This window comes from Vidua chalybeata, chromosome 7 (genome assembly GCF_026979565.1).
Source record: "Vidua chalybeata isolate OUT-0048 chromosome 7, bVidCha1 merged haplotype, whole genome shotgun sequence".
Taxonomy (NCBI): domain Eukaryota; kingdom Metazoa; phylum Chordata; class Aves; order Passeriformes; family Viduidae; genus Vidua; species Vidua chalybeata.
The window spans coordinates 1,604,289-1,631,085 of NC_071536.1; the positions used below are offsets into that span (position 1 = coordinate 1,604,289).

Below are 26,797 nucleotides of genomic sequence, written 5' to 3' on the forward strand. Positions count from 1 at the left end.
TAGGCAGATAAAAATGACATTTTATTTTGTGAAGAACACTTGAAAAATAAAGATGAAAGCTCTTCCAGGCTTTGCAAATAACCATCAGAACCCACAGAGTCAAAGACTCTGTTTTCAAAAGGTGTTTCCACTCCCCAGCCCTGTTTTCCATGAACTCCCTCATTGTGGAATGGTCCACAAGAGTTTCAAGGAAGAAAAAAAAAAATGCATTTTGAGCCAACATTAGAAATAATCCAAGATTGGTTCAGTGCAGGTGCTGCTACATTACACTTGAACAAAGGCACAAAATTCCCACTTGGAATTTGCATTTCGATTTCTCCAAACTTGGTGTTCTCAGGGAGAGAGACCAGAGTCATTCAAGAGAGGAAGGCTGAGCTCAGTCCAGCTCTCCAGCAGGAACCAGAGGAACTGAAGTGACAGCAAATAAATCCAATGGGCTGGAACCATGTGGGAACACAAACCTTTGGAATCAGCACCTCTGACCCCTGCTGTAAACCCAGGCTCCCAAGAACACCTGATATGTAAAGAAGGCGACACAAATTAAGATGGGAAAACATCCACTGCCCTTCTCTCGGGCAGAAAATGTATCCATGAAACTGGGACTTCAGGATCCAAGTGAGTGAGGACATTAACAGCCCCTTCTGCAGAGCATCAGCCCCAAAAAGTACAGGAGTACCTACTGAATTCTAAAGATATGCAGAGAAGTAAAAAATAATTGTATGTTTCATGGTGCTTTTCACTTTTTTTTTTTTTTGCTGCTAGCAGAGTGTCAGTTTTTGTCTTTATGCTGTCTGAAATACCAGAGTAGTGTTAGCCTGTAAAAGGTACATGAAAAATCTCACATTAACCAAAATTTGAGGAATCTGCTCAACTGGCAGCTCCTACTACATACAGCAAATAGGTCAAATACTTACTGCAGCCCTCAAAAGCAAACTCGTGTTTTGTCCTGTCATTATCACAGATTTAATTCAGGATAATCAGGCTCACTTTGGAGTTAATACTTCAGAGCCTTTGACCTAGAGCCCAGCTCAGTGAGCTGCTCAAAATCAGCTCAGGACACCAAGAGAAACAGGTTCTCCAATGTAACAGAGTATCAGAACAGCTGGAAAGATGAGAAATGAGGGAAATTCCTCTGAAGAGGAGCACTGAAAATAAATGCCTTTTTCCTGAGTACAGTAAAACCCACTGAAGACCAAACAGTTGTTCTGTCCATTTCTTCCAACCGTTTTGCCTGTTGATAAAGTTCAGGGACAACAAAAATGCCCTAGAAATTGCAAAGTGAAGTTTATGGGCAACAACTGAAGCCAGAAACTTCAAAATCTAAGATTACGTCCCTGTTGTTCCAGATCACAAAATGTCTCCAGGTTTTACATCTTGACAGATGCTGGACTTGTTATTTTTCAGCCAATTTCCTACACTTTGCTCAGAGATTTCCACATTGCCTTCATTCTTAGGGCTGACTCCAGCTTCCTACAGACTTCTGTTTAGAGATAAAGAGAGAAAAGCAAATTCTGGTATCAGCAGCAACTTCAGTGATCAGAGATAGGAAAAAATTCTAAAAAGAGATGATTATGACTGCATTAAATCTCAGTAGTGATGGTGCAGGAGGTCAGATCTGACCCAACAAAGCATTTTGGGTGGTTAGAAAAGAGTCACTGAGGGGTTATACAATATATGAATCCTTTTCCTCCTCCATAAAGTGCATTTACTCAGCCTGAGAGTAAGTACCACACTGACAAAGGGACCATAAAGCACTTCCCCAAGAGAGAGCAGAAGAAACTCAAGAGTTATCCTGAATCCTACAGCCAGTTTGTGCCCCATGGATCCTTGAAGACACTTTGGGAAAGCCCCTCTTGCTGCTGGAGCTGAGGCCCTGCAGGCCAGGTTAGTACAGGGTGGTGTAGGCAGAGCAGCTCCTGGTGCTATCTGAAAACCCCCACGTTGATGGAAAGAGCCACTTCTGGTTTGCGGGGCTTCGTGGGGAGCTTCTCCTCGGGGAAAAGGGGATCCTGGACACGCTCCTGGCGGCTGGAAAACAGAAATAACCTGGTTAATGTTCAGTGCTGGGCCTTAGCAGCGTGAGCCTGGCCTGAACTCTGAGTTTCAGGAGCTGTGAAAACAGCCCGTGCAAGGCCAAGCCAGCCAAGGGTTCATTTTCATCTCCAGTGTGTTCCAGGAGAAAAAACCATGAGGTTCAGTGGAGGAACACTGAGAGCCAGGAGTTGGAATCACCCAAGTGCTCCCTGCAGGATTACTGAAACTGTGTGCTCTGACAGCACGCAGCTACCACTTGTAGGAATGTGCCCCCTGTTGACAGAGTAAACAAGTCACCCTTTGTCTCCTTAAAAAGGAAAAAAGCCCAGGAGTTTCTCTCTTCAATTTGGTTAAAAGACACCTCACAGGACCTTGGGGACTTCACCTCAAATCTAAGGATAGCCAATTGGACAGAGGCGAAAAAGTCCTGCCTAAGCAATTCCCTAGAAAAAGAAGAGAACGAAAGAAGTAATGGCTTTTGTGAAGTGTTTTAGAAGGAGCAAGAACCTCTTGCCCTGGCTTGGTTTTCTCTGTAAAGAGCTTTTTTATTTTGCCTTTTATTAAAACTTTTTGTTTCCAACACTGTCATAGGAGCCATCCTGCTTCTTTTATGCCACCTGAGGTAGCTGAGCTATCAAGGGTATAATGCTTTTCTCTGAGAGCTTGTAAGACCTGGCTTGAAGAGAAAAAGCATTAACCACTGGCCTCAAAAATTATCCAGTTAGGCTGAATCATGGAATGGTTTGGATTTCAAGGGACCTTAAGGACTACTCAGTGCCACCCCCTGCCATGGGCAGGGACACCTTTCACTATCTCAGTTGCTCCAAACCCCATCCAACCTGGCCGTGGGACACTTCCACAGATGGGGCAGCCACAGCTGCTCTGAAAAGCAGCAAGCACTTTGCATATTTCTAAAGAAAAATGAAACTAAATGCTCACTACCTTTTCCTCTTTTCCAGAGCCAGCTGCCTTTGCTTCTCTTTCCCAATGTCATCCCTGACAGTGCTGAAGTCCTTGGTGTCATCAAGGAGAAGGTTCTGTTATGAAAAAGGATTGGAGAGATCAAAGTCAGAAGGTCGAACTATTTCCCAGCTGTTCCTCGACTGACACAATACATTTCCAGATTGTTTCTTTTGTCTAGTTTTGCACTGATTAATTACAAGTTCATTAGAATTGCAATGGTTTGAGGTGGGAGGGATATTGAAGATCATCCAGTACCACCCCTGCCATGGGCAGGGACACCTTCCACTATCCCAGGTTGCTCCAAGCCCTGTCCAGCCTGGCCAGGAAGACTTCCAGGGATGGATTTCTTCCAATAGGCTAAAACAGCAGGACAGGACATCACATTTTTCTCCTACTGCTCTAAAACCCAGCCAGAATGTTCTTTCCTTCTAACTAAGCCTGATTGCTAGCTCAGAGCTCAATGCTGGGTAATTCCTCTTCACACCATAAAATAGAACTGTCATAGTTTGGTAACCCATAATATGTAGCAGTTTGTGTCTGTAATGTGATTTTGAAAGGGCATTTCCTTGGATTTTACTCAGAATTTGAAAAAAAAAAAAAAGTCAAAAATGAGGGCAAGAAAAAATTATCCATGAGAAAAAGGAAAAGCAGTAGCAGCAAGAAATTTCTTATCAACACAATGCAGTGTCCAAACCCACATCCCAGTACTCCCAGAAATGCAGCAGGATGAGAGAAAACCAGGAAGAAATGAAGATACTGCAAAGGGGACATTGCCTGAACCTGATGCTCGTGCAACAATTAAATCCCGGGAAATTTACCTTCACCCCAATGATGTCTCCATCCTTCAGGTGGTAAGGTGCTGACTGCAAACTTGCCTGCTTTTTCCTCCTTTTCCTCTTGGAGATTTGCTGTGTCTGAACAAAACCAAAGCAGAAGAGTTTGGAATTCTCCTTAAATTCAATCCCTAAGGAACTGCAGCCCAAACCAACACGTGCTCCTCTCCAACAACTGTTGGATTCTGTCACTCCAGATCTTACCCAGCTAGATATTGGCAGCCACTCAAATCTCTCAGGGAAGTATTTGGCTATTTCAATTTTATCTACAGGGAGACAATAGTGAGAAGCCACTCTCTGCCTCAGAGCCCAGGTTGTGCATTCCTTGGAGATATCCCACACCAAATCCTGGGATCTGGAGTAGTCCCTCTCTCCTGGTATTCCCATCTGGACTCGCAGCAGCAGCTCGTGGGGGCTGGCAGCAGGATGAGAGAATGGAAATTCTTGTGAGCCATGCTTTCAGAATTCCCAGCTTTCCCCACCTCCTGCCCTCCCTCACTTTGTTTGTGGAAAACAATAAACAACTTCCAAGGTTTTCCCACATCCTGAGAGCCCCGAAGTCAAAAGCTGCTCAGTGAAGGCTTCCCTCAAATGCAGAGCTGTAAGAAACAAGAGAAATAAAGATCTTGAGCTCTTACCCCAAATTCTCTTCTTCTTGCAAGGGTTCTATGCAGATTTCCACTCTGGCACCCAGCCTGTAGTCACTGAAAACAGAACAGAGATTGTCTACGTGGCTCTGGAGCCGGGCTAGGAGAGCTGGGAGTGGTCACCTGCAGGAGAGAAAAGCTCCAAGGAGACCTTAGAGCTCCTTCCAGTGCCTGAAGGGTCTCCAGGAAAGCTGAAGAGGGACTGGGACAAGGGATGGAGGGACAGAACAAGGGGAAATGGCTTTCCCATTGCTAGAGGGCAGGGATGGATGGGATACTGGGGAAAATTCCTCCCTGTGAGGGTGCTGAGGCCCTGGCACAGGGTGCCCAGAGAAGCTGTGGCTGTCCCTGGATCCCTGGAAGTGTCCAAGGCCAGGCTGGAGGGGCTTGGAACAGCCTGAGATAATGGATGGTGTCCCTGTCCATGGCAAGGGTGGGACTGCTCATCTTTAAGATCCTTTCCAACCCAGATTGAGCTGATGAATCTCCCACAGTCCATTCCAGATCCAGCCTGTTGCACATTCCCCAGAAAACCGACCTGAGTCTCCTCTTGTTGTCCCGTAGGAGCTTCCCGGGGCGTTTGCTGTCCAGTGTCCAAGCTCTGAGGAACAAGGGCAGGGGCACAACCTGCTCCTGGCAGCAGGGTAAGGTCAGAACCTGAAAAACAGAAATACTTTGTCAATAATTTTAGCAGCCAGTCTCCCTGGGAAAATAGAAAAACAGTGGATTAACTCTCAAAAAAGAGGGCAAAGTATTGAGATTTATTCCACACCAGCTGTTGCTTGTGATTATAAGCAAAATCCTCACTTCTCAACCTCAAAGGAAGTTGGATTTCCTTCCCTCTCAAGAATTCTCAACTCAACTTCTATTTCCAAAGTACCCAATTTCTTTTTTTAACCAAAATTTGAACAACTGGGAGGGAATGAGGCTGTTGCAATCGTTGCCCCAGTCTCCAGCAGAGTGCTGAGCTCCTCTAAGCCCTTGCCAAGGACACAACACATCCCATGCTCAGCCAGCTCTCCTTGATCAAGCTGCAAACAGTTCTCCATAGCAGTAGCCTGGAAGAGCCCAAAACTGAAGTCATACCCAAAAAAAATCAGTGTTGGTATGGAGCAGGATCAGGTGAGAGATCCTTCCCCATGCAGTTCAAGTAGAACAACCACTGCTTAAACCACACAGAGCCTTTTGGTAGGACTGGGTTACCCATTTTTGTGAGTTTGGTGTGGATTTGGGGTTTAGTTTTTTTTTGGGGGGTGTTTTGCTTGGTTTGGTTTTTAGTGTATTAAAACCATACAAAGGTATTTTAGTTTCTGGCCAAACAAAATGAGCCAGACCTTCCTGGCTGACAAATCTGTGCACCTCAAAGCAATTCTTCACTCATCACATTCCACATACAGAAATTAAAAAAAAAAAAAAAATGCAGAAAACTAATACAGGAACAACGTGGAAATGCCAAAGTGGCTTTTGAGGAGGTGCTTGTTATGTGTGTGCTTCCCATGGAGAGATTTTACACTGAAATAAAGACAAAAGCTGCCAGGCAGAGCTTTAGCTGATGTGCAACGAGGCTCCCTCAGGCCAGGACATGTGACAGGGAGGATGGGGACAGCAGGGACACTAAGGAATTGTCTGAGCTACGTGCTCCAGCTGCCTCTTGGTACTTACCAGTGACCATGGCATAAACACCATGGCACAACAGACTGGAGACAGGGGAAAAGGAAATAAAAAAGAGCTGTTAATAGAGCTCGAGTCATCACAGCGCTGCTGCACAGTCCAACACAGGAGAACATCTAACCTGCATCTTCAGATCTTCCAGAGAGGCCTCTCCTGCTATCTCTATCCTGCCAGCATAACAGAGATCCAGGCCTGGGTGGGTGGGTTCTGGTGGAGCTTTGAAGAGGGGGGAGAGGGAGGAGGAAGAAACAAATAACAGAAGAGTCAACGTGATTTGTACAGTCCTGAGAGATAACAGTCACTTCATGGTCACATTTCACTGAGAAGGAGTCTGGAGTCCACTTAAGAGTATCCAGGAATCCCAGACTGGTCTGAGTTGGAAGGGACCTTAAAGGTCACCTCATTCCAGCCCCCTGCCACGGCCATATCCAGCACACAAAATATATCCTGGTAATTCCAAACAGTTCCTATACAGATCCTATACTGCAACTTTCAGAACTAGGAGCAGTTATTGCCATTGATAAAAGGTGTTAGTTATTGGTTAAACCTACTGCAAGCAAAGTGAAATTGCTCTTAGCTCCACTACTGGAATCAACAGGGGAAAAAGTGAAACTCAGAAAAAGTTTGAGGCAGAAGGAGAAAAATGCAAAGAAAACTTCTACAAGGGGAGTGGTCCTGCCCTGCAGCACAACTCAGCACCAGAGGAATATTACTTTTAGTAAAAAATGAAAAATCAATCTGTTCCCCATTTTCTAATTCTCTTATTTTCACTTCATTATCTTCTCCCTTCTCGACCCTCACTTGATTTTGCTGCCCTGGCTGGTTTTGAATTTGACCTTCAGGAGAGAAAACAGTTAAAACACTGCATTTAAGGTCTTTGATACTATGCAAACTTTACCCATCCTTCCTTTTACAGCTTCCCAAAAAAGCAACACAGCCTGAAGGGAATTAATTGTGCCTTCAGGAGTCTGACATTTGAAGCCAATCACGTCTGTGCTCATGAAGGAGATGCTTTACACTGCTGTCACTGCCTTCAGGACAGAGACTGACAAAGAGCCCCTGCTACAAAATTTAGTGGTGTTTTGAGCCAATCCATCTGAGGAACATCCCTACAACAGGATTATCCAGCATTTATGTTCAAAACTGCATTTGTCTCCTGAGTGGTCCTTTCACCATAACCTTGATGCAACTCATGCAGCCCTTCCTAGGTTTCAGAAGGGTTTTAAACCTTTGATTAAAATTTGGGTTTGACTTAAAGAGCAACCACAGACGATTCCTTTCAAAGCTTGGCCAAGCTCACCTGCTGCAGCAGACACCTGCAAAGCCTCCATCTTCCAGGTGATCCCATTCACCTGGTCTTGTGCATTCTCTCCATGTTTCTTATGGCCTGAAGGCTTCAGCCACCAGATGGGGATTTTCAGGAAACCCTGGAATAGAAAATACCAGGTGGCTCCTCAAGTGTTGTGTGCAGACAAGGTGAAATTTCACCTTTAGCACAGGAAGAGAGAAAAGATTTGTTTAAACTAAGCTTTTGGAACAGGCTGCCCAGCATGGAGTCACCACTCCTGGAAGTGTCCAAAGAATTTGTGGATGTGGCAGCTGGGGATGTGATTTAGTGGGGAACATGGTGGTGGTGGTGCAAAAATAATGATGCTACAGTTTTGAGAGACAGCCTGTTCAGGGCCAGGATGGACAGGGATTGGAGCAACCTGGGCTAGTGGAAGGTGTCCCTGCCATGGCAGGGTGGCATTGGATGGGCTTTAAGGTCCCTCCCAACCCAAACCACTGTGGGATTCCAAGTCTCCAGACACTGCCCACTCTCCTTTTACCTTTTCTGGAAGCTTTCCTTCTGTTATAACCAAAGTGTCTCCTCTGCAAACGTTGAGTTCCTTCAGGGTGGCATTCTGCAGGAAGAGAAAGCACAGGATCCCTGTCAGCCCACAGCTGCCTTTCTCCCCAGGGAGCAGAGAACTGATGGATTAAAACAGGCTCCTCTTACTTCCTGACTTAATGCTTCCCCTGCCTCGTAGCACCAGTCAAGCCTTCTCAAATGCCAGTTGTCACCTACCAAAACCAAAAAAGATACACAGAGAAAACTACTCAGTCAATAACACCAGTGTGGGAAAATATTACAAAACACTTAAGAAGTGTCAAGGGTCCTTTTTCTTTTGTTCTTTATTTTTATTTGCTTTTTAAACACAACTCTGGCTAAATGAATTATCACTTTCATCTTCCCCAGACCTTTTGCCGTACGAAAATAATCTTTTATTTGCACAGATCTCCCTTCCTCACCTATCTAATTATTTTCCCTGGTTTCAGAGAAGAGAAGGAATTCTCATGTGTCAAATTTGAAACTATGACAAGCTCTTTAAAATAAAAACAGTATTATAAAAACTTCATGTTTAGAATTCTTTCCCTTCCTCCCATTACAATAACACAGATAATTGAAAAAAACTTACAAGGTTTAGGGTAGGAAAACCTGACTTAAAAATAGTAAAAATTCCTTAAAAAAATGTAAATAACAACACAACTAACCTGATAATCCTGATTTCTCCAGCATTAAATTGAGACACTGAAAGAAGAAACACAGGATGAGAGTTGTGTCAATGCTGAGGCTAAGAAATAAATTTTTCAGCCAATCTATGTTAGAATTTTCTGACAAAGAATGACTGATTGCTGGTCAATTCTTAAAACAATATAATTAGATAGACAAGATGTATTTGGGCTATATATTAAACCCTTCATGGATGAGATGGTTTTCAGGCAAAAAATTCACCACATCAGCTGAGTCAGCTTTCCCAAGCTGGTAAAAAATTAAATGTGTGTTGTTAGTTTGTTCCTTTACTTGAACAAATTCTGCCCCAGAGTTTGCACATGCACCTTTAAAAAAAAAAAAAATCCAATCTGCAAATTCAACTGGACTGGTAGCACCAGAGTTGCCTTCACTCTGTGCATGGCTCTTCCCAACCCTTCTGCCTCCAGGTCTGTGCAAGGAATGTTGTTCAGGAGCTTGGGAGCAGCCAGCCTTACCTCTCTGACAGAGGCAGTCTCCTCCACAACTATCTCCATCTCAGGCCTGCAGCTTTGGTCACTCCCAACCATGAAGTACAGGAAGAGCTGAAAATCCAAAAGCAAACTATCAGAATAAATACGGAAGTGTAAGAACAATTCCTGTGGCGAGAATGTCATCAAAAAGCACTAAAATGGCACCAAAAAAATGACACTCAAAGATAGTTGAGTTATGGCCATCAGCAGATCCTCATTAGCCACCCCTGGTCTCCAGAAATGCACAACTACTCCTCCCCCTGCACATTAAGGCCAAGTTGGACAGGGCTTGCAGCATCCTGGGATAGTGGAAGGTGTCCCTGCCCTTGGCAAGGCGTGGAATTGGATGAGCTTTAAGGTCCCTTCCAACCCAAACCATTCTGGGATCCTGGGATATTTACAACTTGCACATTCCAAGAGCACTATCCCCTTTTTTTCCTTTATTCTCTTTAGGAAAATCCCTGCACCAGGCTCCTCCCATCCCACACTGCTGTACCTGAGTGGAAGTTGGAGCTTTCCCACGGCACAGCCCAAGCAAGCTTCCCATCTTAAGTTCTGCTTCCTTGACTGTGTAATCCTCAGGCACTTCAGGGAGGACAAATAAAAACATCAATTTTATCATCCTCAGAGCAAGCTAAAACTCTTCAGTGCTCTCTGGAGAGCTTGCTCAGCCCTGACAGCAGATCTGAGTCCCCTATGAGGAGAACAAAGGCATGGAGAGCTCCCAGAGTCCATCAGGAGCACAGGTGGATTAGGGATGTAAGCAATAAAACCAAGCTGAACATTTCAGTTTAATCCCTATCTTTGTATTGGTACTGTTAATTAACTTTAAAACTGGAAAAAAAAAAAAAAAACCCACACAACTGGTTCAGTTAAGCCTGGAATCAGTGGAGTTATGTGTGGGTAACTCCTCCCAGGAAAGGACAAACAGAGGCTCAAAATCTCCCCAGTGAGTTTCTTACAGAAGAGTGATTCAATAAATCCATTTACCTGGAAACAGAAGTTTCCCATTTCCACTAACAGGTCTAAGACAGCTCTCATTTGCTGCAGCAAAAAGGGCAGGAAAGAGAGAGGTATTAAGTCATTAAAATAGGAATGAAACAGGAATTTGGCTCAGAATTTCAGACAAGTAACACCTTTAAGATTAATTACAACAGGTTTATCTTAGAGGTCTCCCTCTGTGACATCAAAAATACAACTGGAAAGAGACTCCTTGAGGCTCCATCAAGAGTCTCAGCTTTTGTTCTTTCACTGAAAGGAAAATTCTACCACTAAACCGACTCAAAAGCCAGTAAATTGTAACATTAGCAGACCGATAAAAGCAGCTGAACACGTACCCAGCTCCTCCTGCAGCTGAAGCTCCCGGATCGCTTTCATTTTGATATCTGACATCACCTAAAAGACAGGGACATTAAAAGGGATATGAACACCTCCAGCCTGGAATGCCACCAACACCCCTCCCTGCTTGTTCAAGTGCCAGTGCACAAAGATAATCCTTCCCCTCTCTTTTAGCTCTGGTTACTGACACCATCTCAAACTTCCATTTACAGGATGGTCCAAAGAGAAAAGTATTTGACTGTCCCAGGCTGAGAAGCAAGATGTATTCTATTTGCCATCTGTATGGCAGTTGGCTTCTGTTAAGTGGGCAGTTTTCCTTATTTCTTCCTCAGCCCGTCCTCTCTCAGGGGAGACATCTGCTGATAAGGGGCCATTGAGTGTCACTGCATGACTGATAAGAACTGTAACATCCCATTGGGAGAGGCTCTGCTCAGAGGGAGGAGCCAAGCATTCCTACCTGGATATAATCTTGAGTTTCTGGAACACCAGCATGGCTTTTCCTGCACTGGATTTCCCAGAGCAACAGCTGCCTCTTCAGAGGAAGACTGCACCCTTTTCTACAAGATCACTACTCCAACAGAACCACACCTGACACTCCAGGAGGACTGCAGCCACAATTCCAATTGCACTGCTACCAACAACCTGACCAACAGGGTGTCAGGTTGTATTCTGACTCTGTCCGTGTTGTTTTAGTTCACTGCATTGTTTATTTTTTGTTTATTTTCTTCCCTAATAAAGAACTGTTATTCCTGCTCCCATATTTTTGCCTGAGAGCCTCCCTTAATTTCAAATTTATAACAATTCAGAGGGAAGGGGTCTACATTTTTCCATTTCAGGGGAGGCTCCCGCCTTCCTTAGCAGACACCTGTCTTTCCAAACCAAGACATTGACACTAAAACACTGCACTGGTTTAAGCTACCTGCAAATACCCCAGGGATTGTAACTCTGAGCTCATCCCTGCTTCATCCCTGAGGCTACATCGAATGAGCTGGGCCAAGTGCAGTGGCCAAGCTGTTCAGGAAAGCAGAGTCCTTACTGTTTCAATAGTGGCAGTGATTTTAACGTGTTTCTCCTCCTCTTCCACCCCACAGAAGTTTTTCACTTGGAGCCAGCTGATGTCATAGGTGAAGGCAGTCAAATTCCCACTTGCCACGTTGACAAAGCTGTGGGAATCAGCAGTGCAAAGACAGTCAGAGACAGGAAAACTAAACACTGGCAGAGCTACATCACTCACCAGCACAGCTCCCAAATAAACTGATGGTGCCAAAGTTGTTCATAGTGATGGCATCTCACACAGCAGAGGCCTCAGGGAGCACAGAGTGTCATGAGACCACAAATTTGCCCCTGGCAGCTTTGGATTCACTGAACGTGAGTTGTTCCCACCAGGTTTTTCCCCCTTTGCAAGTGCAAATCAAAGGTTGTGACTGGTGCTGCATTTTGAGGGCAAGAAAAATCTAACAGCTGATAAATAACTGGTCTCCAAAACTTAAGATGGAAGTACTTGTATTTATAAGCTTAAAGTGATAATTAATTACAAGAATATATGCTGTTAGTATAATTTGAACTAAAAGGTTTTGCCAAAATTGCTTTTTTTTTGTTTAATTACAATCATAATCAAAAACGTTACCTCTGGTCATGGCTGTCTAAGATCAGCACAGAGCACCCGTCCCTGAGCCCAACACTTCGGACTGTTTCCTTCATGTCTTCCTCATGGAAAACTTCCCAGTTCTTGGCTTCTGTGTCTGCTCCTGAGCCGTTCTTGAGGATGATGCCCCCGGCTGGAGCCAAGGCAGAGTGCAGCTGTGCCAGGCTGGTGCTGCAGGAGAACACGTGCTGGGCCTCGCTGAAGTGCTGCCCCTTGCCGCCCTCGTTGTGCTCGGCCAAGCGAAGCACGTTGAGCACCACGGGCTCGTGCTCGGGGCCCGCCAGCACCTTTGTGCCTCCAACCTGAGGGAAAGCAGGAAGGAATGCCAGCTTTATGGGGGCCTGATCCAGAAAATACAGCAGAGACTGGGCAGGGAGAAAATTGAGACCAAAGTGGACACTCTCCCCTCACAAACAAACTTCCTCGGACCGAATTTGTACTGAACAAACAACCAGAGCAACCCACAGGTGTCGGGAAGAGAGAGAAGAATGTTATCCAGAGAAGCTGTGGCTGCCCCTGGATCCCTGCAAGTGTCCAAGGCCAGGCTGGACAGGGCTTGAAGCAATCTGGGATAGTGGAAGGTGTCCCTGTCCATGGCAGGGACACCTTAAGTCCCTTCCCAAACCATTCCATGGTAAGCAACTGGGAAACCAGTGGACACTTGGCAAAATCTAGAACACAGGAATTTAGCCCCTCAGGACATTAAAGAATCACCCAAATGTGACTGAACATTGTGACTTTCCATTTTAAAAGCGTGATCTTCCTGATAGTCAACCTAAATTCAACCTAAACTCCTTGCTGAAGAAAATTTAAAGACACAAAAGCTGCAACAGAAAAAACTATACCAAAAATAAAACCAAGATGAAAACGACTCTGTTACTACATGTTTGGATGGTTTTGTTTAGTTTGGAGGTTTTTTTTTGAGAAAGCCAATATAAAATGGATACTTTTACAATAAAAATAATTTTAAAGTAGCATTTTATTCCACTAGAGAGACAGAATAAAATGCTGTGCTTCACAACCACTTCCAGGTTAAGCAGAAGCCTTAATATTAAAAGGAAGATGAAAAACTACAAAAGCAGCACAGGATTTCTAGGAGACCTCGCAAAGTCTTATCTCTTCAGAGCTGACAAGGAAGGAAGTGCTTGGTTCCTTTACCTCTTTCCCATTCCAGACGAAGATGTCTGCTCCATCAGCCAGCCCAACGCCATCCAGGGTCACCTCATCTCCTAAAAAATTGGAGCAAATCATCAAGTTCTTGCTCCCCACAAGACACACAAACAGGGTCAGCAAGTTCTTAAGAGTCACTATACTTAAAGAACTGTGCAAGCATGAGGAGGAATATTTAGAATAGCCCTGAGTGTCTCTCTATTTTGATGTCAACACCATGGAGAGCTGGGTTATGTTCTGGTTCAACAGTGATTTTCTGAATCTAACCACAGAGAACATAACATTTAAAAGTTACTGAATAACTTGTTAAAGACTGACACTTTGAACTGCCTAGCAAAGCAAAGCTGGAGGCAAAAATGACAATTTGAAAAACTGATGTACCCCTAATAAATTAATGAACTCTTTATATGAGCATTTCCCTCTACAAAATTCCTACTTCAGCTGAAGTCTAACCTACATTTTCCTTTGATGTTACCCTGGCTCCTCTCTTCTATCCTCTCCTCCACCTAATAGGCCAATCCTATGAAAGCAAACATCCACAAGCAAATCAAGGGCAAGACACAGACTGATACATTCTTGTCAGCAAATGTGCTTAGCTTGCTTAAGATCTGCATTTCACAACAAAGATTTCACAGCCAAGTCTCAAAATCATTCATTCTACTAATAAGAGTGAAATAAATAATTCAAATAATTAAACATGAGTTTGAGCTGGAAGAGTGTTCAGTAATACACATCTCCAGGATGGCTGATAGATGAAATCTTTGATGGCTGCAGAAATTAAAATACAGCAGTAGCATGGAAGCCTGGCATGCAGTGCTCTTACCATCAAGCACCTGGTACAGGTGTAATCCTGCTGGTAAAGGCTTGGCCATGCTGAGAACCATGTCCCCTTCCCAAGACTCCAACATCTAGTTGGGAAAAATAACCAGAAAAATTATCACTGTAAAATAACAGCGAGCAGTAGCTCACAGCACTCACAACAATTACAATCTGCTGAAAGCTGCCACAGCCTGGCTCCCAAGCTCACTTGGTGCCACTTAACTGGTGACTCCTTGAAAAGACAAAGACAACTCTGTCACAAAATGAAATATTAAGAATAAGCCTGGAGTTCTGCAGTGTCAATCCATGGCCATGCACATGATGCACAAATATCATTAATTAGCTCATGTGAACTTTGAAGTTGCCATAGTTAAACTTCCAGCAATTTCATGGCTTCAAGAACAGACCCCACACCACTCTTTCCTCCTTTGTAAACTCATATTAAGTTTTTAGCCTCCTAAACTCCATTTACTGCTGAAAATTTCTCCTTGACACAAAGATTGCAGTATAAATGTATTTGTAAAGGTTGCAGTGGCTCAAGTAAAAATGAAGTTTGAGTTGATTTGATAGAGCAGGTACCTGGAACACTGCCTGCCGAAGGTCTCCCAGTGTCTTCCTTCTGTCAATAGTCAAATCCACCACACTCTCTTTGCAAGAAAGTGAAGGATGCAAAGCCCCATTGTGGAATTTATAGCAGGAGCTCAGGTGGAGATGTAAATCCATGCCATTGTTCGCTGAGTCACATTCAGCTCTTTGGGAGAACAACACAACAAAGTGGTGAATTTAACTCCAAACAGATGTTTCTGTGCAGCTGTCCTGGAACTGATCCCTCCGGGCTAAATTCCCTGTCACATCCCCTCCTCCTTTATACCTGTCCCTAGCTGTAGCAGCAAACCATTAAAAAACATAAAGGAGTGGAATTCACTCAGAATCCCAGGATGGTTTGGGTGGGGAGGGACTGAAAGTTCATCCAGTCCCACCCCTGCCATGGGCAGGGACACCTGCCCCTACCCCAGGCTGCCCCAAGCTTGGACATTTCCAGGGATGGGGTAGCCACAGACTTGTGTGAAATATCCCATAAACTGTCACTCTCGTGTCTGTATTGTAGTATCTTAACTGTGATTCAGGTGTACCAGCACCTGTGTCCCTCAACACAAGGGAAAGTTTTGTCCAACCTGAATACCACAAGTTCTTCACTTTTATGGCAGAGAATGTCATTTATCTGTAAATTCACTGTAAACCAAGTCCTTCCCCCTTCTCCCAGTGCAGAATTCCCTCTATAAATACAATTAAGATACTACATTCTACCCTCTTTCCAGAATTGCAGTGATTTTCACCAGAAAATGGTACAATTTGAAACTGTATGTTTCCCTTGAAATTCTGTAGGCTGTCTGCTAACAGGGAAGGCAGGGAACCAGCAGAATATGGATAGAGAAGTTATATTCTTCAATTAACCTCTGACACTGAACCATTTCACTTCTGACTCTGCTCAAGGAATTTCTATCCTTTTGAATCCCTTGGGAGTCCTGCAGATAAGAGCTGCTTGATTACAGTGACACCATATACCTCTTTTTCTGCAGCTCTGTATTAGCAGCATTCATTTCATTCAGCAGGTGCTCAGGAATTTGGTACCTTGGATTTCCACGTGCTGTAACAAAAAAATATAGGCTTAAAATGTGTTTGGAAAACAAGAAAAGTTATCAAGAGGAGACATTACAGTACAATAATCACTGAAAACTCAACTGCATGATGGTATAAAGAACAAACAAATGCTTTTACTCCTTCCAATCAACCTTCCTTTAAGGGAAATTAACACATAAATGCCATTAGCAACAACTTGTATTTGATGCTCTGCCATTATTTCTGGAGCACGCTAAAAAAATTTGTCAGCTACAGCCAGTCAACAGGTCACCATCTCCTTGTATCTTCATTTAACTCTTTTTTCAAATGATCACTATAAGGAAAACTGGGGAAAATAAAGCTTGGAAAGGACAAAAAAGCACTCCAGAAAAAATGTCAAAGTAGGAAGCTCCCCCAGAATCTCCAGATGAGCTTTGTGTACCTTCAGGGGGCCTCTTCAGCTGAGCTTTTCTGTAGAACAGCATGTAGGCACTCTCTTTACCCTGGAATTGCTTCTCAATGTCCTTCTCCTTGATGGGCTGGACTTTGGAATCATTCAGATCAAACCAGTGGCACCCAGCAGAAGCAGCCCTTGGCCTTGGAGGGTTTTTCTCACAGTTCCACTGGACGTCATTCTTCTGGGAAGGGCTCTGGAGATTTTGTCCATGAGAATCCAGCTTGAACAGGAGCTTGTGTGTTTCCTTCAGGCTGACCTTATTTCCATCAGGACTCAGCTGGAATATCTGAGGATGATTCTGCAAATACTGAAAGGGAAGCAAGGACAGGATGAAGAAGGTGCCAAGTTTTAAATGCAGCAGCCTGCATTAAGCTGCTCCACCTGATTGTCCTCAAAGTGAAACACAAACCCCATTAATTCAACTCTCATTTTATGTTGCTTCCTCATGTATTTTCTCAGTTTGCCTCTGTAAAAGCCTCACATCTACACTTCACACCTACATTTAAATATTTCTTGTGGAAACTGCAAGTAGCTCCCTTCAAAAAACAAGCAAACATCAGTGTTCCACCTATCTACAACACAAATGCTGAACTATTTTCCTTAACACATCATAAAATACAGCAACCATTTGGAAAATTGTTTTACTGGGGAAAAAAAATACAAAAAGTCTCAGGCAGACAATTCCTTGGATATCTTATGTACCCCAGCCTGCTAATTCACATTACAAACCTCTCCTTGCACATGCTAATCCAAGGCAATTATCACCCTCCTGACTATTCAATAATAATATAAATGATTATAGAAGCTATCTAAAGCCAAAACTAGCAAACCTGTGATTACCTTTCGTAATGCTCCATATTGTTTTCTGTATTTCTTATTCCAGGACACCCCTTTCTTCTCCAGTAATTTCTGCCCTAATTGATCCACAGGAATTTGTTTAGCTTCTTCCTGCAAAGAAATTAAAAATTAAGGTAACAAAGGCTACAAAAGTCAAGGTGTCAACACAAAGAAGCCAATCTGGAAGTGTTTTAATCATTCCTGGTTTTTAATAAGCTGCTGTAGCATCACCTGGAGCTGTGTCAGAGGGGCTTTAGGTTGGACATCAGAGAAAGGCTCTTCCCTCAGAGGGTGCTGGGCACTGCCCAGGCTCCCCAGGGAATGGGCACATTCCCAAGGCTGCCAGAGCCCAAGAAGCTCCAGGACAATGCTCTCAGGGGTGGACAAGCTGGGATTGGTGGGGTGTCTGTGCAGGGCCAGGAGCTGGATCAATGTTCCTTGTGGGTCCCTTCCAGCTCTGGATATTCTGATTCCTTTTGCAACAGCTTTGGTGAGCAGCTTTAGAAATTCTCCAAAAGGACCTCTGTCTGTATGAAGAGCCACTGTTAATATTAAAGCCAAGTTTTAAATGCTTCACACCAAGCTCAGAAGAGCTCTGGACCCTGAAGCCTGACCACTCTCACAAACACAACCCCCTGCACGTTCCCTCGCTCCAAGACCAAAGCAATGAACTCCTTACATACCATACCTCTGATAAAATCCCTTTTAAGACTGCCAGTGGATTTTCTGTTTCTTTGGCATTCTCAGTGTCTCTTAAAGCCTTCTCTTCAATCAGCCCATCTTCTTCTTCCTGGGTAAGAAAGACACTCATAAATATTGTGGTTTCACACACAAATAGACATGATCATGCACAATTTAGGAGTGTGAAGGACATTCTGTTAAACTGCCCTTCTCAATGAGGCAAGACACACAAAGCCTCATTAAAATATTAATTAAGTTTGGATGCACATTCATCCACTAGCTCTTAATACTCTTCTGAGAAGTACAACCTCTAAAGCAAGGAAGAAAAGCCTTTAGGACTTACTTGGAGTTGCCAGTTTCCTAATTCATCCACATCTCTGATATAAACATGATAGTGTCCTCCATAGCAGCCACCTTTGTGTATAATAACAGAGAAGAGCTCATACATGTACTCTGAATCATCCATTTCAGTCTTTAAAAAGAAAAACAATAATTGTAACAATAACTGAGGTCAGTCTCTTGCACAAAGACAGCTTTATTCCTTTAGCATCACTTCAGAGATTTCTCAGTGTGCGTTTGCACATGCAGAGACTGAAATGGCCCCTGAGGGCTGGGGACACAAGGAAGGACTGGCACAAGCCATGGAGCAAGGCACAGGCTGATAAATCATAAAATCTCAGAATGGTTTGGGCTGGAGGGACCTTAAAATTCATCTGAGTTCCTGCCAGGGGAAGGGACAACCTTCCACCAGCCCAAGTGGCTCCAAGTCCTGTCCAAGCTGGCCTTGGAGACTGCCAGGGACAGGGCAGCCACAGCTTCCCTGGGCAATCTGTGTTATTAAACAAGCAGGATTCTGAACCATACTGGAAACTCAAAATATTTTCAATTTCAATGTTTGCTCACAACACAGCTTATTTTGTTTAAAAGAGGAGAGAGAAAAGAAGCAACACTTAGAAACTCTAAAACTGGGGAGGGGGAAAAAGGTTTCCTCAAATTCTAACACTGAGAAATTTCCAAGCTTGCATTGCAACACTTCAAGAAGAAAAATGTCTGTTCCATAAGAGTGCCTCTGTTGTGTTGTTTAAGAATCAAAATTTGTCATCAAGCCATGGCATAGCTCAATCTATAACCAGAAACATATTTATGAATGCAAATAGAGATTCCTGAGAAAAATTGAATAACTACAGGCACCAAAAGCACATATAGCTCAATTTATGCATGATGCTCTCAGAGAATAACCACGCAAAAATGAATTTCAATTCCCATTTCCAGATAATTATCTTCCTGTCAAGGAAAGGTTAGATAACTTTTGGGTAATTATTTTACCCTTCCCTCTCATAGCTACAAGGTAGCTCAGTTCAAAAGTGGAGGAGGACACCAAAGTTACTCAAATACATGACAAAATGCAAAATAAAAGATAACCTTGAGCTGTGGGTTCTCTGCTGAGTATACAGAAACCTTTAACAAATGTTAACAGTGCCCACCTGCTCACAGAAAGGCCTCAGGTTGATCTGGATGGGGAATGTGTAGCAGCTTGTTTCCTTGTACCTCTCACACTTCTCAAAGTCAAAGTTGAACCTCAGGAGGGAAATGGTGAGGAAGGGAGGCAGCTTGCGTAGTTTAGCAGACTGGGAAGGGATTTAAGAAACACTTTAAGCACAGACTCAGAACAAAACTGTGCTTCCACCTTGCTGTGGTCAAATCCCTTTCTACCAAAGCTTTGTTACCACCAGAGACAAGATCAGTGCCCTCATTTTTGAAACATCTTCACTAATTCTCAATTTCCCTTCCAATGACAGAACCTAAAAGTGACCCAGGTCTTCTCCCCCCGTTGAGCCCCACATCCTCCTTGATTGGTGATCACCAGTCCCACACCTGATCCTGCCACAGCAAATAAAGGACATAGGTGAAATTCCAGTCAGTAATAGCCCATGGGCTCTGTACCGGCAGTCACAGAACAACCAGGAGGTAAAGTCTCCCTCATTTCTACAGGAGAGCACACTCCAGGCAGGAAAGCCAGGATAATCCATTTTAATGATCCCAGATTAATCCAGATCCAACCACTTGATGGGTGAGCCCATCAAGAACCCTTGTGAGAAGTAAAAACAACCATCTTGTACCACCTGTGACAGCAGGTGTGGGTTTCATGGCCACATTTCTGAGCCCTTCCAAGGCCTCCATCCTCCTCTCCACTGGCAGAGCCATAACAGGAACACACACAGGGTTTAAGAAATCCCCTGAATTAGGAATTCCATTTGCATCCATAGCCTGGCAGCCCCCCGCTCTGTGATTTCCTACCAAAACTCAGAGTTCCCACTCTCCTCCTGCATGGATGAGCACTCGTGAGAGGCAGACAACTTACCCTGTACTGCCTTGAACCCAGCCCAGTTAAACCCCAGCCAGCCCTTGCAACAAGACACGTGAGGCACCGCTGAGAGTTCCTGAACTCCCAAGTCACTGATTAACCTGGCCTGACCTCAGCTTCCCTTTGAACTACTCCTTCCACATCCAGCGGGCTGCAGAGTTTAAATTTCACCCATCCTGCAGGAGGCCAAGGAGCTCTGCTGCTGTGACAAGGGCAGAGGGCAAAAACAGCCTGAGTCTGCTTCCCTCCACAAAAACAGAGGAACAGATCCCATTCCCTGCACAGAGCAACAGCTGCCCATTGTTCTTCTCTGTCATTTGAGTTCTCCAGAAGAGAGTTTCCATGATTTCTCTCATTGCACATTTTTATTTTATGCTCTAAATTATCTTTTAGCCAATCCTCCGGAATGCACAGAGCAAGGTGCAGCAGAGGTGTTGAATGAGTCAGTACTCTCCAAATTATGCCACACTCCATGTTAGGGACAAAAAACTGCACCAACATTTGGGAAATGAGCCACAGGAGCTTTTCTTGACATCCCTGCTGAGGTTTCACAAAATACCAGCACGGTTTGGGTTGGAAGGGACCTTAAAGCCCATCCAGTGCCACCCACTGCCGTGGGCAGAGACACCTTCCACTATCCCAGGCTGCTCCAAACCCAACCTTGGACACTTCCAGGGATCCAGGGGCAGCCACAGCTTCTCTGGGCACCCTGTGCCAGGGCAACTTCACTCTCACAGGGAAGAATTTTTTCCTAACATCCCAACTAACCCTACATCATCCCACCCCAAGGTGTTACCTTTGAAGCTTCAACCAGTTTATCACAGGCTCCACATCGATACAAGTTGTCATTCTCAAAGTATTCTTCCTCCACATACATGTTCCACAGGGCCTCCTCCAAGCCAGCCACACCTTTCACTGCCACTGTGAGGTCTAAGAAATCTTCCTGTGCAGAAAAAACAAGAAAGGTGGTTCTGAGGGGTGTAAGTTTGTGGTGATTAGAAAGATACCCATCCTATTCATCACAGTGATGGGCAAAAAAAACCTCACACAGTCACAGAATTTTTTAAATTACAAAGAGCATAAAAGACTGTCAATGTATGTTTTGCTGTTACCTCACTGCACTCTGTGCTAACTGCATCTGTTAAAGGCAGGGCTTGTGAACTCAGAAGATGCAAAACATTTGGCTTTTTTACCTCTCATTTAGAAAATGCAGCCCAAGACCTGAAGTCCAACACTCACTACCTGGATTCAACAAGGCACTCAACAAGGATGACATTACTTTTGGACTTTAAAAACATTTAAAGTCAACAGCCTGAAGTGAACCCCCCAGGGGAAGATCCCTGGCTTTACCTGTCTCTCACTGACGTTCTTGCACTCCTTACAGACAATCTGGTTGACAACAATGCCATGGTAGAGGCGGTTGATGAGGTCGTGGCCCGATGTCCCCACCAGGGAAGTCTCCAGAGCACTGAAGAGGATCCTGTTCAATTCCTGCACATCGTGCTGCCTCATCTCCTGCAAGGAGGGAAAACCAAACAGGAAGGAATGAAACACTGCTGTGCTTGGCTTGTGGCTTAAAAATAACATACCAAGTGTCCCAGAGTCTCAACAACTACTCATACATTTACTCCTTGAGTAGTAAAGTACTACACCTATTATTGTTAATTTGGTTATGCTACAACCCATCTAAGACACTTTCACTTGGGTAGGATCATAGAATTCCAGAGTGGTTTGGGTTGGAAGGACCTTAAAGATCATTTTGTTCCAACCCCTGCCATGGGCACGGACACCTTCCAGTATCCCAGGCTGCTCCAAGACCCAACCTTGGACACTTCCAGGGATCCAGGGGCAGCCACAGCTTCTCTGGGCACCCTGTGCCAGGGCCTGCCCACCCTCCCAGGGAACAATTCCTTCCCAATAGTCCATTTACACCTGCTCTCTGTCAATTTGAAGCCATTCCCTAGATTTAGATTAATCTCTGACTGACACAGTTCAACTTGGGTAAGAATCTAAGTATCTGAGCCTGTTGGAAAAACACCCCTGTAAAAACAAAGGAAAAACGACTGGAATTGTATCTAAGAGAACAACCATCTTCTGTTCCTCCCTGTAAACAACTGCCACGGACTCCACGTGGAGATCCAACAGGATACACCAAGAGCTGACCCAATTCAATGTCACCTCCGTAGCCTGAAGGATTTTAAGGCATTTCCTAAGTGTCAGACTTGCAGAACCCATCTGTACGCAGGGAGAAGTGTGTGGGGGTGGAGATTGGCACCTCGTGGCCGCTCCAGCCGAAGCTCTCGGTGAGGTCTGCGGTGGATGCAGCCTGCTGGTCCAGAAGCAGGAGCTGAGCAAACAAGCGCTGCAGCTGCAGCGGGATGATCCGAACCTGGCAGCGCCAGCAAGGGAACAGAGGCAGCACGTCAGACACGGCCTTCACACCGGCCATTCCAGCCAAAACAGAGGCTACTTACCACAAAGCTGGGCATAAACTACCCCTGCCTGGTTCATAACACTCATTACTCAGTTCACACTGAGCAGTCAGACTTGGTTCACAAAAATCCACAGTGCCTCACCTTACGCAGCCAAGTGGAATGGTTTGGGTTGGGAGGACCTCAAAGCCCATCCCATTCCACCCCTGCCATGGGCAGGGACACCTTCCACTGTCCCAGGCTGCTCCCCATCCAGCCTGGCCTTGGACACTTGGACACTTGCAGGGATCCAGGGACAGCCACAGCTGCTCTGGGACTTCCATCCCAGCCCCTCCCCACCCTCCCAGGGAACAATTCCTGCCCAATCTCCCATCCATCCCTGCCCTCTGGCAGTGGGAGCCATTCCCTGTGTCCTGTCCCTTCATCCCTTGCCCCAAGTCCCTCTCCAGCCCTCCTGAAGGGCTTGGTGGTGGGGTGGAATGAGGTGGGAGGGAGAACACCTCAGCAGAAACAGACTCCATATCTGATTTCTGAAGTAAAACCTTAAAGCAATGAAAGCTTAGAATGGTGTGAAAAAATCGAGTATCAGCCAGACCAAACTGCCTCTCAGTATCAAATTTAGGTTTTCACTCATTTTCCTAAGTTTCACATGAACTGCAGCCATATTGCTCCAAATCAGCACTGGACAGTGATGAACAGGGAAATTCCCAACACCTTTGCATCTGGTTTCCTGCTGTCATCCAGAGTGCCAAGCTCTTCAGGTCCCAGGGAGAACAAAGCCTCTGCAATTGGTAAAAAATTATTACTTAAAAAGACAACATCCCCTCTTCAAAAAATTAATGTCTTTTAATGTCAAACACTATGATTTCATTCTGCAATAATTTATTTAAAGTGAACTGTGCCCCAAAATCACCTGAGTTCACTTTGTTTCTTAAATAAATAACCAGAAGTGCAAGTCTCACTAAAATATCAATCCCAACATTATTTTAAGAAGGTTTTGAGCATCTCACCTCTAAATTCAGGCGTGAAAAGCAGAGTCTGCAGAAGGGAATTGAGGTAGCAGGTCCCACCCTGATTTTTGATTCCACTGAGGTTGGTGAAATCCCTGGGAGCTGGAGGCTCAGACTCTCTGGGCTTTGATTTCTTCCCTTTCCCATAATGATTGTTGGAAATAAAGGAAAAATCCTCTTCAAATAAGTCCCCAAACATTGTGAAGGCAAAAGAGTCCTTTAAAAAGATACAACAAGTGTTTGCTATAAAAAATGCAGTTGAACTCATCCACCTCAAATCCTCCAAGATAAACCTGGAAGCCCTGACTAAAGAATTTGGTTGTTTTTTTTTTTTTTTTTTCCCCACCTTATTCTGGTCATTCTAAAGATAAACCCATGTAAAAGTGTAAATTAATGTAACAAAAAAAAAAAAAAAAAAAGGGTGAATTAAAAGCATTTCTGTTACCACAGGTCTGAGCAGTCTTTTCACCAGAATCAAACCCACCACAATTCCATTTTGCACAAAGCTGTTATTCATTCCTACAAGTGAACTCTCCCCTACCTTGGATTATCCTTATCCACCTCCTCCAAAATCCTGGCACTTCTTCATCTGAGACATTAAAGCAGAAAGATTTTAAAGTTTCACTTTCCTCATGAACATAAATAGCAAATAAATCACTTTGCATCAGCTTTTCCTCCTCTGAATGCAGCTCTTGACTGCCTTAAAATCTCTGTAAAGGCCCCTCCTCCCAAGCTGCTGGATGGAATTCCTGGGCTTGGCACTCAATCCAAGCTGTCTCCCAGCCCTCATTCCTGTTTCCAGTCAGGCCTGTTGCACTTTAGATTGTTCTCCTCCCAGCAGCTCCTGAGTGGATGGTTTGTCCCAAAAAAGGGCCATATCCAGGAGACACCACCCACCCACCACTCTGGAGAGGCACTTGAGTGCCAAATCCTCCCTCGCTCCTTATTTCTGGATCCTCCTTCCCTTAAAAACCACCCAGGAATAGCAGCTGGAAGGGATTCTGGATGGCCCAGGGACAGCTCAGAGCACAGGGGCTAAGGCTGGAATGAATCCGTGGCAGGAGAAACCAAAATCCTGGAATAAATCCATGGCAAGAGATCCCAAAACATCTTTAATAAATGCATGACAGGAGATCCCAAAATTCTCTAATACTTCCATGACAGGAGATACACAAATCCCTCTAATAAACCACGACTCTCCAATGGGATTCCCAAACCCCTCTAATAAATCCATAGCAGGAGATCACAAAACCCTCTAATAAAACCATGACAGGAAATCCCCAAAACCCTTTAAAATATCGATGACAAACAATCCCAACCCCCTGAAATGAATCCACAGCAGGAGCTCCCAAACCCCTCCAATAAATCTATGAGAGCAGAGCCCAAACCCCTCTAAAAAAACCCATGGCAGGAGTTCCCAAAACCCTCCAATAAAGCCCTAAGATTCCCAAAGCCCTCTGACAAACCGATGAGAGGTTCCCAAAACCCTCAAATAAACTCATGGCAGAAGTTCCCAAATCCCCCTAATATATCTGTGATAGGAGATCCCAAACCCCTTTTAAAAAACCCATGACAGGAGATCCCACACCCCTCTAACAAATCTGTGATAGGAAACCCAAAACCCTTCTAAAAAACCCATGGCAGGAGATCCCAAACCCTTTTAATAAACCGGTGACAGGAGATCCCAAACTCCTCTAATAAATCTGTGACAGGAGATCACAAACCCTTTTAATAAACCCATGGCAGGAGATCCCAAACCCCTCTAATAAATCTGTGACAGGAGATCACAAACCCTTTTAAAAAACCCACGGCAGGAGATCCCAAAGCCCTCTAATAAGTCTGTTACAGGAGAGGGCAAACCCTTTTAAAAAACCCATGACAGGAGATCCCACACCCCTCTAAAAAACCCATGGCAGGAGAGGGCAAACCCTCTAATAAATCTGTGACAGGAGATCCCAAACCCTTTTAATAAACCCAGGACAAGAGATCCCACACCCCTCTAACAAATCTGTGATAGGAAACCCAAAACCCTTCTAAAAAACCCATGGCAGGAGATCCCAAACCCTTTTAATAAACCGGTGACAGGAGATCCCAAACTCCTCTAATAAATCTGTGACAGGAGATCACAAACCCTTTTAATAAACCCATGGCAGGAGATCCCAAACCCCTCTAATAAATCTGTTACAAGAGATCACAAACCCTTTTAAAAAACCCATGACAGGAGATCCCACACCCCTCTAATAAGTCTGTTACAGGAGATCACAAACCCTTTTAAAAAACCCATGACAGGAGACCCCAGACCCCTCTAATAAACCCATGGCAGGAGATGCCAGACCCTCTAATAAGTCCGTGACAGGAGATCCCAAATCCCTCTATCAAACCCATGCCAGGAGCTTCCAAACCCCTCTAACAAAGCCATCCCAGGCCCACCCGAGCCCGGCGGTCTCCCCGGGCCGGCGATCCGCGGCCCCTCAGAGCCCCGCACTCACCGCGCCCGGCCCGGCCCTACGGCCACGGGCCAGCGGCCGCCGCCATGTTTGTTGTGTGGCGCCGCGCAAAGCACGCCGGGACCGGCGGCCCGCGGTGAAGGCGGGGGCGCGCGGGGCACGCCGGGAGTCGTAGTTTCACCAGCGTGAGGGCAGCGGGGGGGTGTCATGGCAATCAGTGGGATGTGAAGCGATATGCGGAATAAATAGACTAAATAATAATAATAATAATAATAATAATAATTAGACTCCACAACCTGGGGTAGTTATGCAGTGGGTATGTACGTCAGCGCCCGGCACAAGTGAGATAGCTCTCCAAAACTTGTGCCCCGAGCCTCAGTCTGACCCACACCATTATTCCCAAAGATGTTCCATATGCAACACATTGCACAACTTTTTCACGCATATTCAACCCCTGGCCCCGCCTGTCCTCGCCTCTCATGCTAAGTAAGTCCACGCCCTTCTGGGCACGCGTGGTTTGCTGTGGTGGTCGTACGGGGGGTCTCTCGGTGGTCCTGAGGCTGAAGATTTTGGTCTTCCTCATGACTGAACTTCTGAACTTTTCCTCTCTGTGCGTGCGCTTTCGGTCCTTTGGTGCTTATCTGAGTACGTCTGTCAGTCTTGATAGGCTTGGAGAGAGAGCAGCTTCTTTATCTGGGTTCTTTGCCCCCTCTGGTATTGTTCTTTATGCAAGAAGCTTCAGGATTTTGCATTTTCCTATGCCCTTTGTACCAGGCAGAGGTT

General features: G+C 44.8%; 1 protein-coding gene across 5 annotated transcripts; it reads right to left on the bottom strand.

The window, feature by feature from the left end:
• On the bottom strand, positions 1 to 26,079 carry USP40 (ubiquitin specific peptidase 40). 5 transcript variants are annotated; one of them, XM_053947625.1, is made up of 32 exons: positions 26,057 to 26,079; positions 23,568 to 23,784; positions 23,272 to 23,339; positions 22,401 to 22,514; positions 21,476 to 21,640; positions 20,922 to 21,068; positions 19,245 to 19,388; positions 18,104 to 18,232; positions 17,768 to 17,869; positions 17,083 to 17,190; positions 16,228 to 16,549; positions 15,732 to 15,813; positions 14,745 to 14,916; positions 14,170 to 14,254; positions 13,335 to 13,405; positions 12,159 to 12,478; positions 11,568 to 11,694; positions 10,531 to 10,588; positions 10,184 to 10,237; positions 9,690 to 9,778; positions 9,179 to 9,265; positions 8,684 to 8,720; positions 8,148 to 8,212; positions 7,978 to 8,052; positions 7,449 to 7,575; positions 6,270 to 6,364; positions 5,016 to 5,134; positions 4,469 to 4,534; positions 4,035 to 4,245; positions 3,816 to 3,911; positions 2,977 to 3,071; positions 1 to 2,028 (listed from the first exon to the last, which is right to left on the bottom strand). In XM_053947625.1, the coding sequence occupies exons 2-32, from the start codon at positions 23,764 to 23,766 to the stop codon at positions 1,923 to 1,925; spliced, it is 3,735 nt and encodes a 1,244-aa protein (XP_053803600.1). In that variant the 5' UTR covers positions 23,767 to 23,784; positions 26,057 to 26,079; the 3' UTR covers positions 1 to 1,922. The 5 variants fall into 5 exon arrangements, with proteins under 5 accessions (XP_053803600.1, XP_053803601.1, XP_053803605.1 ...); XM_053947626.1 differs by lacking the exon at positions 22,401 to 22,514; XM_053947627.1 differs by lacking the exons at positions 1 to 2,028; positions 2,977 to 3,071; positions 3,816 to 3,911; positions 4,035 to 4,245; positions 4,469 to 4,534 and adding an exon at positions 6,140 to 6,174 and having other exon boundaries at positions 5,081 to 5,134.
• Positions 26,080 to 26,797: the final 718 nt, after the last annotated feature.

Coding starts and splice junctions, on each gene's coding strand:
- USP40 (XM_053947625.1), bottom strand. CDS start 23,766: ATGTTTGGGGACTTATTTGAAGAGGATTTTTCCTTTATTTCCAACAAT. Junction 22,515..23,271: donor GCAGGAAACCAGATGCAAAG/GTGTTGGGAATT, acceptor TGGCGCTGCCAG/GTTCGGATCATCCCGCTGCA. Junction 11,695..12,158: donor TTAGACAGCCATGACCAGAG/GTAACGTTTTTG, acceptor TGATTCCCACAG/CTTTGTCAACGTGGCAAGTG.